A 16790-nucleotide genomic window follows, 5' to 3' on the forward strand; every position below is an offset into this window, starting at 1 on the left:
ATCTATTTCTTTTTTTGGCAGTCTTTCAATTCCTTTTATCATGTTTCCCAGTTCTCTATAACACTTGTTTGGGTCATCATTAAATTGCTTATTTTGTACTTTTACTTTATATTTATCTGTATATCTTCTAAGATTTTCCATCTCTGTTGAAATGTTTAGTTTATTTACAATAGTGCATGACAGAGCCTAGTCTGTTCTAATACTACACACTGCTCTCATCACATCTATCTTTCCTATTTATTACATTATTTAACAGTTGTTTTAACAGGATAGTCGGCTGGACCACTAGTGTACATTTTCAGAGGAGTCTTGGAGAGAAAGGCTCCATACATTAGGAAACACACAAGTTACACATAGTATTAATGGAAAAGACAGTAGAATAACATGCTATAGGTGGATAATAGTTATATAGGATACAGAGTTGCAATACAGTTTATAAGTGTAACAATTTCATGGAAAAAGCATAGGTAAAAAAATGTTTCAGGTGTATTCATAGTATTTTTGTTGTTCTATTCCCTCTTCTATATTCTTTTAACAGTGAAACTTCTTATCTTAATTGCTTTATATTTTTCTCTAGTCGATATTTCTATGATGGTATTCAATTTCTCCACTTCCTTTTCCTAACTACCATGTGCTCTCATAAAACTTTATCAGTTCTTAATTTAGTTGCACAGTAACATATCCTGTTTACTTCTGTTATATCGCATGATCTCTATGGACAGTCCTAATTACTGTGTTCATTTGTTTTATTAGACTTCTGACTTTTGGGGTTTTATTGACCTTCTGCAGTCTATTTCTTTCACTTATTTTAATATATCTATCTTTGTCCATTAAATCAGGCAACTCTTCCCTTATTTCATTTTCTTCCAAACTAAAGGCACATCCTTTGTTTTCCACTTCCTGCGGGCATTCTATAGAAAGTTCTATAGCATCTTTCTAGAGCACCTCATCTTCAATTTCGTCCTGTGCCATCCATTACTTTGTCATACAGGAACTCAATGGCCTATCACTCCTCAACATTGACTGCATCAGCGCTTCCACGGTCTCCTGTTCCTTCCCTTGCTGTCTAGCTTTAATTGAATGTTTATACTGGTTTCCTGTGGAAGACTCCAAATATCTTGATATAGCACCTGACCAATTAGTTCCTTTTCCACTGGTTTCCCCTTAATATGGATATCCATTACTCTATCCTGTTGTGGTGCTTTCTGCATTAGATTTTCTACACGGAATCCTTCACTTTGCAGGTGCTCCATGACCTTAATTTCTGTTTCTTTAACTTCTCCATTACTGATCTCCTTTTCTACTTTTCCTCTTGGTCTTCTTTTTCGTATTGTAAGATTTCCCATATCCATATTCCTTTGCCTGTATTTCTCTTCAAATATCTTTGGTGTTTCTCTTTTTGTATTGGTTTATTTTACTTTCTCTTTGACATAAATATTACACCACATTAAATCTCTTTTTCCTCCCAATGTCCATATTCCTTCTTCAGATTCTCCTGATCTTCCTGCTTCTCCTTACTTTGGGGACTGACTCCATCATGCTGTCATACAGCCTGAGACTTTCTATATTAAATCCTTCACTCCGCAGACACTCCATAACTTCAACTTCTATTTCCTTAATTTCTGCTTTACTAATATTCTTTTCCACATTCCATTTTTGTGATATTAACTTTCTTATTGTGAAATTGTCCACATCTGGATGCCTTTGCCTATATTTCTCTCCAATAACCTTGCAACTGATTTCTCTATATTAGTTAATTTGGCTTTCTCCTTTACATAAATACTGCACCATATCAAATCTCTCTTTCTTTGTCCATATTTGTTTTGTATACTTTTCAAAAATATTTAGGTTTTGTTGTTTACATTTTTGCACTTCCTCAGATGCTTCTTTTTCCAAACAGATCAAAGTTTCTTGATCTATATATTGGTTTTCAAAAATCTGTTGTATTAATGAACTCACATTTTTATTTGAAGCTTCTGACAACTTTTGCTGTGAAAGTATTTTTCTTTCTTCTAATTTATCTCAATCTCTTTGTATATCCTCTGACAGGTAATTCTGGTCTTTTTGCATAACAGTAACAATATATACATTAATTCTTATCCTCAATAGTCCACTCTCTCATCTGTGTGCCTCTTTTTTGGCCTATCAGTTTTTGTGGTTTTTGTCGATTGCTACTTCTTTCTACAACAGGGGGCCATCTTGGGCCTGAACTAACCCCAATGTAGGAATATTTCCGGATTTTGAGGATTCTACACTGTCATTTTTTCCCATCCTGGCACCAGTGTACCTACCAGGATTGGGCACATCTGTTTCCTGGGACTTGTGCACCCCACTTTTTTTTTTACTTGCTTCTGTCCATGATATATGCTATTTAAATACATTCTATATATCAGTGTCGCGTTATGAGATTTTGTGAAAAACAGGGTCTATTTCGTGAAGGTACTCACCAAGTCTTGAGGAGGAATTCATTTTCAGCATTACTACTCTCCTTTGCTTGCTGACTTTTCATCTGTGTGAGTCCTTTCATGTTTTACTAGAGTACTACTTTGTCTGAAACACTTACTGCATTCAGGACATTTACATGGTTTCTCCCCACTGTGAACTGACAGATGATTGCTAAGGTTTTTAGCTGTTGTGAATCCCTTACTGCATTCAGGACATTTATATGGTCTCTCCCCTCATATGAGTCCTTTCATGTATTACTAGATCCCTCCTTAGTCTGAAACACTTACTGCATTCAGGACATTTATATGGTTTCTCCCCACTGTGAAGTGACAGATGAGTTCTAAGGCTTCCAGATGCTGTGAACCCCTTATTGCATTCAGGACATTTATATGGTTTCTCCCCCTTGCCCATGTGAATCCTTTCATGTACTACTAACTGCCCCCTTTGTCTGAAACACTTACTGCATTCAGGACAGTTATATGGTTTCTCCCCACTGTGAACTGACAGATGAGTCTTAAGGTGACTAGCTGTTGTGAATCCCTTACTGCATTCAACACATTTATATGGTTTCTCCCCCTTGCCCATGTGAATCCTTTCATGTATTACTAGATCTCTCCTTAGTCTGAAACACGTACTGCATTCAACACATTTATATGGTTTCTCCCCACTGTGAACTGGCAGATGACTTACTGCATTCAACACATTTATATGGTTTCTCCCCCTTGCGCATGTGAGTCCTTTCATGTTTTACTAGATCCCCCCTTAGTCTGAAACACTTACTGCATTCAGGACATTTATATGGTTTCTCACCACTGTGAACTGACAGATGACTTCTAAGGTTTCCAGCTGTTGTGAACCCCTTATTGCATTCAGGACATTTATATGGTTTCTCCAGCATGTGAACCCTTTCATGTTTTACTAAGTACCCCCTTTGTCTAAAACACTTACTGCATTCAGGACATTTATATGGTCTCTCCCCACTGTGAACTGACAGATGAGTTCTAAGGCTACCAGCTACTGTGAATTCCTTACTGCATTCAACACATTTATATGGTCTCTCCCCCGTGTGAATCCTTTCATGGATTACTAGATCTCTTCTGTCTCTGAAACCCTTGCTGCATTCAGGACATTTATATGCTCTCTCAAAGTGACTCCTTTTGTGCACTGTTAGATGACTGCATTGTTTGAAACACTTGCTGCATTCAGGACATTTATATGGTCTCACTCCTGTGTGAATCCTTTCATGTATTACTAGATCCCCCCTTTGTCTGAAACCCTTACTACATTCAGCACATTTATATGGTTTCTCTACCATGTGAGTCCTTTCATGTATTACTAGAATCCCCCTTCTTCTGAAACACTTATTGCATTCAGGACATTTATATGGTTTCTCGCCACTGTGAACTGACAGATGAATTCTAAGGGTACCAGCTGATGTGAATCCCTTACTGCATTCAGAACATTTATATGGTTTCTCTACCATGTGAGTCCTTTCATGTATGACTAGAATCCCCCTTTTCTTGAAACACTTATTGCATTCAGGACATTTATATGGTTTCTTTTCTTTGTTAGCTCTCTGGTGTACTAATGGACTTTGCTGTACTATAGAACTTGGGTCACATTCAGAGTTCATGTTGCAGGTGTATCCTGGATGAAGCTGTGCTACAGGTATAACAGGATGCTTGTCAGAGCCCTTCAGAGTTTGAACAGAGTGCTGCAGGTTCGCTGTAGGATAATGTGAAACAGATACTCCTAGTGATGGCGGCTGACTCCAGGAAATGCTCCATTCTCTGCTCCCATTGCCTACAAACAAATTAATTATTAGTTCTGTATCACAATGATGAAATGCATGCGTTACATTTTACTAAAAGCACACACAGTTTTTTCCATTTTAAAGTTAACATTTTCTGCTGCTATTAACATGAGAAAAAGAGCAAAAACAATTCAGACTCAATTTATGAGAAGTTAGTCTTCTATGGAGAGTTTTAAAAGGTACAAAACAGTACAGAACAAAATAATTTGCAAAAATCAATAGTTCTGAATATATAACATACCATCCCATCATACCTACAGGCATAACTCTCCACTTTTCAAAATATTAAAGTCATACTGTAGCTGTAGTGTAACGTTGACTCCCATAACATAGTATAAATAGGTTTGCATGAAAAGATTAAACAATCACATTTAAATGCAACATTCTGCACTCTGCTGGGAGTCAGAAAGTGGTCCTTTCAGATTAGAACCGGTTCCCTAAGTTCATAAAATAGATAAACTGGCAAAATGTGTGACACATGATCAAATAATAACAGATGAGCAAGCGCACATTAAAACTGAGTGCAACAATGTAACAACTGGTCACAATGAAGTGTAACAATGTCTTCAATGTATGCAGATTACAGAGCATCACTTACTAATGTAAGTTTATACTGATACAGTATGTTCAGCAACATATGAAGCTGCCATGTCCTTGATGCAAAAGGAGTTTTGAGGGTGGAAATGAGTAACGTACCTCATAAACTGACACACCTAAGATCCAGGTCCAGAAAGTAGCATTGCATAACCCCCTTAACATCACAGTGGATATTTCTGTGTGGTCACTGTTTTAGGAGAGAATACCCCAGGTCTTGTCTGATTTATCCATGGTTCGGGTCTGCTTGTGACCTGGTCATTTAAAGGGCAGCCTTTTTTTTTTCATCTGGTTCACCCACCAAACTAATTCTCTATTCAAAAAAACACCACCAGAGTTTATAAGAGTTGCAACTACTGACCTCAAAAAATTCCTTAGAAGCCATTGTAATTCCTTCGTGTGAAATCTGGCTACAGGAGCCACATATGACCTAGAAGCTCAAGAGTTTGTCTAGCAGTCTACTTTATTACGGCTGTCACATTTTTTAAGAAAGTTACAGCCTCCATTTTCTAGGTTGGGAGAAGGGCCCTGCAAGGATTCATGTTCTGTAGTGCCCAGAGAAATAGTCTTCTGATCAGGAATCAGAATGGAGTTTAGGTGACAGAGTGAAACATATGCTTCTAACTCTGCTTATATACATTTTGTAACCTAGCCTGCTTTACAGCTTTTACTGGTACATTGTTTTATATTCAAAGTTATAATAATTAAAACTCAAGAGATTAAAAGATTAAAGAATATATTGTGTCACCTTACAAATCAGACAACTATATTCGTGTACAATGCTTTTCCACTACTGATGGGGAATGAAATCAGGGATACATACCTGCAAGTACGGGGTTAATGTGGCTTTCTGAAAAAAATTTTTTTTTTTTTTAACAAGATAAAGTCCCCACATGGTTAGGTCCCATGTTTGCACACCAGTTTCAGAGGGCATAACTTCATGCAACGACTTAACAAGAAAAACTCTGAGAAAATTCATACAGTTTATCCATCTCCTCCTAATTATGTCAAATAAAAATGGGACAATGTTTTTTTTTCCTGCATACGAGTAAAATCTGACGTATGGAAGAACATACAAGTAAAAGGGATCACATAACCTAGACAGAAAAATGCTAAAAAACACAACTTTTCACCCATAGGGGCTAGATACTTAATTCCTAGGGAGGAATACTTAGGGTATTATTTCTCTTATACCATCCATGTTTTATTATTATTATTAATAGTAATAATAACAACAATGTGCCATTTTGCTGACACTGCAAATAAGTGTTTTGGTGCTTTGTCCATTCTTAAATATACAGCTAAATATACACACACAGATATTGGGGAACCATCCGAGGCCCAGCATAATAAAATGGAAATAAACCGTCAGCTACAGAGACACATTAGAGAGTATGTTGGGGATTATCAAGGTCAGCTGGACTAGAAAAGCATGCCCACATACAATCATTTTTTTCTAATTTGTTAAAGTTTCATTTTAGCTAATTGTTGGAAATGAAAATGCATTAAATAAAACTGTGAAGTGCAATACAGGTATATACATCTATGGCACATCATCTGAAAAAAATAATGTACACACATCTATTCTGAAAACAAAAAAGTAAACATACACTTAAAACAAGTAAAGAATGAAAAAAATAACACACAGCTTTATATAATAGAGACAAGGGACTACATGTAAACGTGAAGCTTAGTTTTGCAGGTATACACTATGTAAGACAGTGAGTAGAAAATATTAATAGCACAAGTAAGGAAACAGAAGAAAAAGTATGCAAAGCAGTTTAGGTCTGTGAGTTAAAAAGAATAAATCCTTACATAGCTTTGGACAGAACATTAAAATGGAGTCAGATGGAAGTGGATAATGCTAGAACTTCTCAAAATGAAAATGTTTTCAAGAACATAGCTAGGAATCAAGCCTTTAGGGCTTCTAGATTACATACTAGCAACAAGGCTTTAGATACTGCTTTAGGCACATTGCAACATGAATTACATGCACAGTTTTATTCTGCTAGAGAGGTTAATTCAGCTATGGGTAATGTGAGAGAAGCTAGGTCTGGTTTCTTTCTAAAAATGACAATCATGGTGTTAAGATTACAATATCCAACAGGAGATATTTTAGATCGGTGATCACTTTTTCCAGTAACACTGGGGACATTTGTGAGGCGATACGTAGGAATTGGCCTATACTCACCTCAGATAGTTCTATGAGGTTGTAGTTGTCAAACCACATTTTTGTTTCAAGAATGGTATGTCCCTTAACAGGCAACTTTTTTATGGTAAAAGTGGTGGTGTAAGATCTCTTTCTGATCGATTGGGTACTTTTATGTGCAGGAATTGTATTGCATGTCAATATATTTCTGATACTAAAATATTTACACGTCCGTCTAAAAGTTTTGTTTTTAACCCTAGGTTTTATGCAGATTGCACTAGTAAACACCTTATATATCTTGCTTCTTGCATGAAGTGCTGTTGTTTTTATGCAGACAAAACTATTAGGACTTTAAAGGAACGCATTTTAGAACATATTGGTTATATAAGAAATAAAGATAGTAGTGCTTTGTACAAGCATGTTCACGTTTTTAAAGACCATTCTTTTTGTTTTTTAGTATTAGAGGTTTTATGTTAAGAAGAGGGGTGGTGATTTGAATAGTTTTATTGAAAAGGCTGAAAGTAAATGGATTATGAAATTACAGGCACATAAGCCCTGATCTTTATGCCTATGTGCCTTTAACACCTTTATTGCAAGAGAGTAAATTGTTAGATTTATTAATTGCTTATATTATAAAGAGTTCTGTTTTTTTATTTGTAGTTTGTCTGATGAAGTGCCAAGTTATTGGCATGAAAGTGCTAACCTTTTATTAAAGTTGTTTTATCTGAAGCTGTGGTGGCCCTGGATTGCTGTTTTTTGTCGTTGTATAATGTTAACATACTATAAGAGGGGCTAACAGACAAATGACTGGTGCCAGAGCAACACAGTCTACAAACAAATGCAAAATTTGTCATTATTTTGGCCTTCTGCAAAGTGGAATTCCATTCTAATTGCAACATTGACAACATGCAACTATGCTAAAACCCAGTGGTGCAAGACCATAGAACACACATAGTTATCAGTTTGAACTTTGACTATCAAGTGGCCACAGTGGTATGGAAAGGCTATGCCATGCACCCCATATGTCAGACCATCGTATCCAGATCTGAGGATGACAAAACTACACTGTACTCAAACCTCATCAGAACACTAATACAGTATAATGCTTCCTTTTTCACATACCTCACAAGACACCTACAGCAGCTGGAGAGACCACAGGGATTTCTCACCAAGAAAATACAGGGCCTACAAACCATGCCATGATGTATGTGGTTAGACTGAAAGCCCTGTCACTGTAATCTGTATCGTATAGGATGAGGTGACTTGTGCCTGGCCTACAAGCTGGTCTCTGACCCTGCTCTGATGGGAATACTGCACATACACAAATTAGCTATAGCTGGTGACATCAGCAGAGTCGGATGACAGAAAGATTTTAATAGCAGTGTCCCACATGCTGGTGTAAAATATTCTCTCTCTAATGTCAAGTGAGTGCACAAACACACAGACACCCCAGTTGGCTGCAGTGAGGATGGAACCCCTACTTAAGTACACTGACTACAAAACTCTGTATTTAAAGCAAGCACAACACCTCAAGTCTGACCTGGAGATTGTCAGACAGCACTTTATAGGTGAGGACATCAGCAGTGTCTGGTAGGGAGAAAATGGTAAAAGCAGTGAATTACATGCTGGTGTAAAATGCTCTCTATAATGTGAAGCAAGTGCACAAACACACAGACACACATCACAGTTGACTGCAGTGAGAACAGAACCCCTACCTAATTATACAGACTACAGAATTCAGCACTATGGCAGAAGTCTGACTTTTACAAAGCTGCAGGACAACTTATAGTGTATGACATCAGCACTGCAGACTGGAGAGAAAATGTTGGGAGGCTTGCATGAAATGGACAGCTAACCATGTTCAACTGTCAAGATATTTTAAGTTCTGCATGTTACCAGACTGACAAGTGTACAATGTGTAGTAATTGCTGGTTATGTTCCAATGTGCAGGTATACTTTCAGGGGCAGCTTTACAAACTATACGCAAACAGGTGCCTACATTACTACAAGTATCAGAAACTCAATGTGTATTTTCATTTTAAAGACGTGTGGTATATAACACTACACTTGTAGTAATTTATGTACAAGTACAGGTTCATAGGTAAGTACTAGGCTATCTTCCCAAAGGCATTTATAAGCCTAGCCAAAATGTGTTGGCTTTTGCCACCCCCTTAAATTAGTTCCCTGTGCCTCTGTCCAGCAAAGCCATTAGTTTCCTGTGCCACTGTCCAGCAGAGCCACTGCAGTGATCCCCAAGGTAAATTGTCTGTTTCCCATCCACCGGTCAAGATTTCTCTTGAAGAGAGTGTTAGTGAGGGGCTCTGATTTATGTATATTGGAATCCTGTTCCAAAGCATGGGGAGTCTTTTTTTTTAGGTGAAGCATGTCCATTAATTCTGGGTTGGACATGGCCTTGTATGTCAGGCAGAGATCACCTCTGAGTAAGCGGTATGCAACAGAGTACAGCTGGAGTATCTTGAGTCGGGCTGCATAGGGCGTCTGTTTAAGGCCAGTAATCCTCTTGGTGAGGTACTTTTGTGGTCTTTCCAGCTGCTGCAGGTGTCTTGTAAGGTACATCCCAAATGGGGCGTTGTATTCTATGATGGGTCTGAGTGATGAGTAGAGAGGCACAATAACCTCTTTTGTTCTAGATGTGAACCCTTTTGTAATTAGGTGGGCCACATAGGATTTTCTAACCACATTGGCAATATGGAGAGATTACTATCTACTTGGGTTCTCAGATCCCTTATTACATGTTCTGTATTTAGAGGACTACCACCTATGTGGTAGTACGCAGGTACTTTGTTTTTTTCCAAAGGGGATGACTATGCACTTTTTGGCATTTAGCTTGAGGCCATGATTTTGACACCAGGTATCCATCTCAGTGAGACCCATCTGGAAAGGTGTCTGTATCAGCCGGAAAATCAATTATGGCCCCTAGTTTGCAGTTATCTGCAAACTTGGTCAGCCATAGTCCTATGCTTGCCTGCACCTCTGAGAAGTATATACTGAAAAGGAGGGGTCCTAGGACTGAACCCTGGGGGACGCCCACTTGTAACTAGTTTAGAGTCGGACGTAAAGCCTACAACTCTCACCATGTGGGTGCTATCCATGAGCCAGTTGGCAACCCATCTCATGGCGTAGGGGTTTATGTTCATGCTGGTGAGCTTGTCTATAATACTAGAATGGGGAATGGTGTTGAAAGCCTTTGCGAGGTCTAGGTAGGCTATGTGGACCTCCTTTCCCTCGTCTAATGCCTTGGTAACCATCTCAAAGAAGTCCACCAGCTATAGGAGGTATGATCTGCCCTTAACAAAGCCAAACTGGGTAGGGTCCAAGGTTTGGAGGTTCCCAATCTCTCTGTTAATGAGTTCCATGATGATGTGTTCCATAGCCTTGCAGACCAGGCTAGTCAGGCTTATAGGGCAATAGTTCCCGGGGTCTGTTGTGGCTCCACCTTTGTGGAGCAGGATAACTGCTGCTGTGCACCACTCTGTGGGTATGTAGCCTGTAGAGAGGCCGAGTTTGAATGGTGTGTTTAGGTGAGGGGTTAGTTCACTTTGGAGCTCTTGTAAGCACAGCCTGGGACACTGAATGGTCCCCATTGAAGCTGTGTTTTTGGCTTTGGATAGGGCTGTTTTAACCTGTGTGTTGGTGACTGACGGGGCCCTACATTCTTCTGGTATGGTTATGGGCCCTTTAGGGGGTGAGAGGGGGAGAAGTTTGCACTAAACCTGTCTGCCAGAATGTTGTCAACATCAGTCAGTTCAGTATATTTTGTGCCATTCTGCACTAACTCAGAGCAGATCTGAGAGTTTCCACTTAGGTTCTTGACATAGCTAAATAACGCTTTGTGGTTATCTTTGGAGCTACTGGCAATTTTTCTTTCAAAACTAGCCTTGGATGATTTAATGAGGGATCATAGTTTAATGCTGATACTGATCGGGGATGTCTTTCCTTCTTGGAATTTTACTCTTTTCTGTATTAGTTTCCTCCTTCTGTTGTATAGCTTGTTTATAGCAGGGGTCCACCAGACTGGTTTCCTTTAATTGGAGGAGTGAGTCTTGGTTTTACTTGGGATAGAACGATCCATCAATTCCTGCAGATGCTCATACAGTGCCTTTGTAAAGGTTTAAACAGCTTGGACTGCATTGTCCTTTAGCATGGGGGCTGTGAACCTTTCCACCTCGGTCTTAAGTAACGTGAAGTTTGCTTTTGAAAAGTTTTTCATGATGGTTTCCTTGACTGGGGGTGGGAGCGGAATGTGGATATCCAGACTGATTAGTCTATGGTCTGATCTAACCAGCAAGGGGGTGACCTCCGGTGTGGAACACCGTTCGCCCATGTTGGTGATGACCAGGTCTAATATGTTGTACCCTCTGGTGGGGGTGTTGACCAATTGATCCAGGGCATTCGAGTTTATAAATTCTAGGAACCGTTGGGCAAGAGAGTTAGTCCTTGAGTAGTTCTCCCAGTTTATGTTTGGGTAATTGAAACCACCCAGTATTAGGGTGTTTGGTAGGACCTTCATATTTCCCAGTGTCTCCAGAAATGTGGAATGGGGGTCCTGGGCCATGGTGGGTGATCTGTAGCAAGCTACAATTTGGATTGCAGTTTTGCCCGTTGTTAGTTGCACATGGATGATCTTTGATGCATTGTGCTGCTCCACTAACCTGGAGGTGTGGGTACCCTTGATGAATATGGATACACCTCCACCTTTTGTGTTTTGGTCCTGTTTCTGTGACCAAAAGGTATGGTATGAGTTATAGCCTAATAGTGCTGGTGTGCTCTCAGGAGCCTTAAACCAGGTTTCTGTTACTGCACAGATGTCAATGTTCTCCATATTGGAGGAGTGCCTCGAGTGTGTGCATTCTGAGGTTTAGACTTCTGGCCAAGTAGTATTACCCTCACTGCTTGGTTACTTTTGCTATTTATGGTGGTGGGGTTGTCTTTTGAGCCTTGCCTAAAAAAGGCACTATGGGGGTGGCAAGAGCCTTGGCCAGTATTCGAAAGCCTAACGGTGCCAGGTGCAAGCCATCTCTTCAAGCAACATGGCTTGTCAAGCATGTCATCCCAGGCAGACAGATACTGTATCCCCTTTGAATGACACCAGAAACTTAGCCAATTGTTGAAATTGATAATTTTTTCTCTATACTGTGGCATCATTCTTGGTGAGGGCAGGATGCTACTCAGGGTCATACCGACTGGACTACATGACCAGAGAGCTCTTCCATGTCTCTCTTTATGTAGTCCAGGGAGGTAAGTCTCTGGTCATTCACACCAACATGTACAATGACAGAGTTGTATTTGTACTTGTTCTGGAGTGACCTGAGTGCTTGTGTTGTGTGGCGAATCCTGGCACCCGACAGGCAGCTAACTGTAACCTTCTCCTTGTCCAGCCTAGTTGGCGGGACATCACTGTGCCTGACTATAGAGTTGCCTATTACTAGTGTGTTGGGTATATTATGTTGCGTTAAGGGCTATGATTACATGGCACACTGATTATGTGAAGTATGTGTTTCACGGTTGGTGATGGGGTGTGGAGGTTGCTTGGATATCTGCTTTGGAGGTCTGTGTTGCTCCTGCAGATTTTTATTTAGAGTCTTCACTTATGTTTTCATGTATTCATGTGTGTTATTTGCCAGTGTTGGTTTATTAGGTCTATGTGAGACTGGTAGTGTGTTGCAATTACTACCCTTCTCTTGACTGTCAGTTCCAGTCTTTGGTTGAGAGAGCTTTGCCTCCAGTTTGGCTGTATAATTGCATCTCTCGCATATATTAGTGTTTGGTGGTAGGAGGACAGGGTTGTCTGTGCACATGAGGCAGTTGTAACATTGCCTCAAAATGCACAGTATCACCAGTTGGACTGGAGATTACACCAGAAACTGCCCTTTGGACATGCCTGAATAGGTAGAGTAAGCTGTTTTTCTGATTGGCTGGTGGGGACGAATAGAGTGCCTTGTCCTTCTGGACAGTATAGGGGGGTCTAGTGCTAGGGTAAATTAGTGCTTGCTATGAGTTTTAAGCAAGTACTTGACTGTGAAATGAATGGCTTGAGTGCTAAAGTTGAAAGTTTGTCTAGTTCCAAGGGAAAAATTGAAGAGTAGACTTTGTGAAGCCGAGAATAGTTTAACTTTAGCTAAACAGCGCTACCCGGTGTGCAAAACCGCACAAATGCAGTTTTTATACCAAGGAAGTGAAAGAGACAGAAATTAGCCCAAAACGGCTGATAAACTACTAACTTCTGGGCGGGAACCACTCCTCCAGGGACAGATAGCCTGCTCAAAGCTCCCCTCTCTCAAGGGTGAACCGAGAAACTTCCTTCTATACAAGTAAGGTATGGGCAACACAGAAACTTGTAACTCGGCCCTGGATTCAACAATAACCTGAAAATTGGACTATACTAGGTCAGAAAGGCAGGTAACAAGTATTTTATTTTATTTTTTTTTTCAGAAGATAGAGTAGATACAAGTAGATACAATCAAAACAACACTTTAAATGCACAGAAAAAGGCTATTGCACTTTAGTATGTAGCCTACAACAGTTAAACAGATTATTTAATCACAAAAATGACTTAATTCAAGTGCAGGCAGCAAATAAGTACAATATGTAGCAATAACAAACTTTTTAAATCACAGATTTGCTAAAAAAACTGACGTTTTAAGCAGAATTAGTTAAGACAACAAGAAAAGCAGAAAATTGTTACTTAATCACTCCAAAGTCACTCTTTTGTCTCTCTGCTGCTGTAGACTCTGCAGAACACCTGGAAGGCACTTGCTGAGTGGAATACAAACGTAAAAACCGTGCAAATGTGTTTTTTATAGCAGGGAAGTGAAAGAGAAAGAAATTAGCCCAAAATGACCAATAATTTCTGGGCTGAAACCACTCCTCCAGGGACAGATAGGCTGCTCAAAGCTCCTCTCTCTCACAGGTGAACAGAAAAACTCCCTTCTATCCAAGTAAGGTATGGGCAGCACAGAAACTTGTAACACAGCCCTGGATTCAGCACTAACCTGAAAACATAAACCTTGGCTTGAGATGATTGTCACTGCTGAAGTGACACCCTGACCCCATGTGCAAAATGGGAAAAGGGGTTGAGGATGGATTGATGGAATAACACTTCTCATGTGCTGCACACATACCACTTGCTTCTCTCAGTCTCTCCAGATGATCAGCATGAGCCTGCCTATTGTCATTATTTCAGGATTAGCTGCAAAAAGAAAAGAAAGAAAAAAGGAAAGACAAGCTCTGTACATAGCATTCTTGTCTATATTTAGCTTTCTATGTAATATACATTCCCTTTATTAGCATCCTTACACAATTGTTGGATTTCAGTAGCTTGAATGTCACCCATCCACTGGTTAAGTGTATCCCTTTTTCACCTTTTTAAGTTGTTGAGGTAGTGCTTACCCTGTTCACCAGTGTGTGGGATGCCAGTCACACTGGATACAGCCTTGGCCAGATTATTCCAAGCCTCAGACATTTATTGGATACTCTCCCCCTGCACAAGCCTGTGGTGCTTTACCAGAAGTCCAATAAATATTTTGGATTCTTGAACACCACACCTCTGCACTCTGAATTGAGCACCTTCTCTAAATCCGGAAATGTGTAATCCGAAAGCAATATCAAATAATGATTGTGACGATACGAAGGCTGCCAGCCTAGCTCGATAGAACTTGGTAGATAATTCTGCCATTTGTAAATATTAATATAAGCCACAGACTTGTTCGCTTAAATGTGAAAAGACTGTACTGGATGTTGAACTGAAAAAAATGTAACCACATTGCACTCTGCTGGAGGAAAGCTGACAAGTCCAGCATTGTACAATGGTTTGATTTCAAAACTCAGAGCCAAGATGTCTGGATGAAGGAATTCTTCCTATTGTTTTGAGACCAAATTTAATTGCTAGAATTCACATGTATAATGTTGTTTACTGCTGTGCTTCCTGACCAGGTGCAAGCTTACTAAAAAATGTAATGTTTCTGTCAGCCTGGGAACCAGAGAATTGTTACGAATGATGTTATCTAAAATGAGTCAGTAGGATGTATTATCAATTTAATGGACTTTCTCAAAGAGAGAGAGAGAGACAGAGAGAGAGAACATTTTGCATTTGTCTTGAGAACATACAACTCAACAGCACTCTGCCTGTGCTCTGTTTGTACGTTTATTTTAGAACTGGGTTTGCTCTTAAGAAATAGAAAATAGTAAGTTTAGACTAGCTGTTTTGTGTAATGATGTCAGAACTATTCTACTGTTTTATTTTAAGCATTTTCCTGTGATCTCTGAAGTCTTGACTAGCACTGTGTAGTACAAAGCACTGTCTTGTATTCTTTATTATTTTTTATTAAATATTTTAAACCTTTCAACTGTGGCTGTTTTATGTCGAAATAATTTAAAGTCTAGAGTATATTACATGTATATAAAGCTACTGTACAAAGCCACTCCAAGTAAATCTTGCTGCTCAGTTACACTTACCATTTAGATAATAATATTGCACAGTAATAATTGCACACCCTTTGATAAGGCCCTTATTAGTAGCTATTAGTGGTTGGTGGCAAGTGGTACTACTGTATAGTCTGGGTAGAAGGGGGATAGCTGCAGAACTAGTGCCAGCCTTGCCAAGGAGTGTCTGTGTGTTTGCATATAAAACTCATTATCTCAAAGTGTGTGTGTCAGCTACTTAGGCAGGGACACGAAGCACTGGTTGGACAGAGAGGGTGCTGCAGGCTTTAGCTTGACCACTAGGCTGAGATCTGGACCTTAAAGCTGTGCAGTGGGGAGTCTTACTGGGGAACTGGAGAGAAAGGGAGAAACCAGTCCCAGACTGGCTGTGATCTCTGTGTGCTCTTAAGGGAAATTGTACTTTACTGTGTGTGCATTTCTTATCCTTCCCAATGTGGACACCCCTCACTGGTGTTAGTGGTGAGGCTTGAGGCTCCTTGATTGCTGGGCCAGTACATGGGCATCACAATGATTTCCTACTAATTCCTGTTACTGTGTTTACTGGTAGTGCACAAATCCAAGCAATGATGTCACCAATGTCTGTACAATGTTAAATGGAGAGCAACAGTGCCAAGCAGGGAGGAATGGGATTTTTAAAACTGGAAGGTTAGTCTGCACGATGGGAAGCAAAAATCTCAACAATGTATCCTTTTTGACCTTTACTCTGTCTATGCCCTTGTCTAGAGGCATTATGTCTGCTTTCTGTGTGGACCAATAGTCCAGGTTTATGTTCTGCTAAGTATTGTGCAAACAAGATAAGAAAGCTAAACATGACATTCACCGTGTTTCTCCATTTCCCTTGTTTGCACTAAGCTGTGCACTACTCAAACACTGGCATAAAAAAATTAGAAAAAGGGAAAATTAGGAGAAATAAAGAAATCTATTAAATAAACACTACAAAATGTATGTTGGTATACATGAAATATTTTTACACAGGTGTGGATTTGAATTCTCACTCCAATGAATCTTCAAAACACAGCAAGGGTGGCTTAGCCCAATTTGCCACAGAACCAGCTTTGCAGCAGAGAATGAGAATCATTATTCACATAACCAAATGCAACATCATCCACAATACTAACAAAACATGCGAGTTGTTTGTACATTTATTAATTTCAGATGCAGTACATTGAGTGATCACACAACCATTTATGACCACTGCTTGCACAAATGTAGCTCTGTCTTACCTCCTTATATTTGTTGCTCATTAGTGTCTTATCTGACCAGTCTGTACGGCATTCTGTATAATTGCCCTTAAAATGTGTGAGGATATTAAATGGCAATAATATA

The 16790-nt window shown here is 39.5% G+C and overlaps 1 protein-coding gene across 1 annotated transcript in view; it reads right to left on the minus strand.

Moving 5' to 3' along the window:
• Positions 1-2385: 2385 nt before the first annotated feature.
• Positions 2386-16790, minus strand: part of LOC122814425 (zinc finger protein 30 homolog) — a 117894-nt gene continuing 103489 nt past the window's right edge. Inside the window, 4 exon segments of the mRNA XM_044087006.1 lie at positions 2386-2678; positions 2680-3130; positions 3132-3824; positions 3993-4248. Coding sequence (XP_043942941.1) covers positions 2481-2678; positions 2680-3130; positions 3132-3824; positions 3993-4248 — 1598 coding nt within the window. The 3' untranslated portion in view covers positions 2386-2480.

This window comes from Protopterus annectens, chromosome 10.part0 (assembly GCF_019279795.1).
Source record: "Protopterus annectens isolate FY-2018-M chromosome 10.part0, PAN1.0, whole genome shotgun sequence".
Classification (NCBI taxonomy): domain Eukaryota; kingdom Metazoa; phylum Chordata; order Ceratodontiformes; family Protopteridae; genus Protopterus; species Protopterus annectens.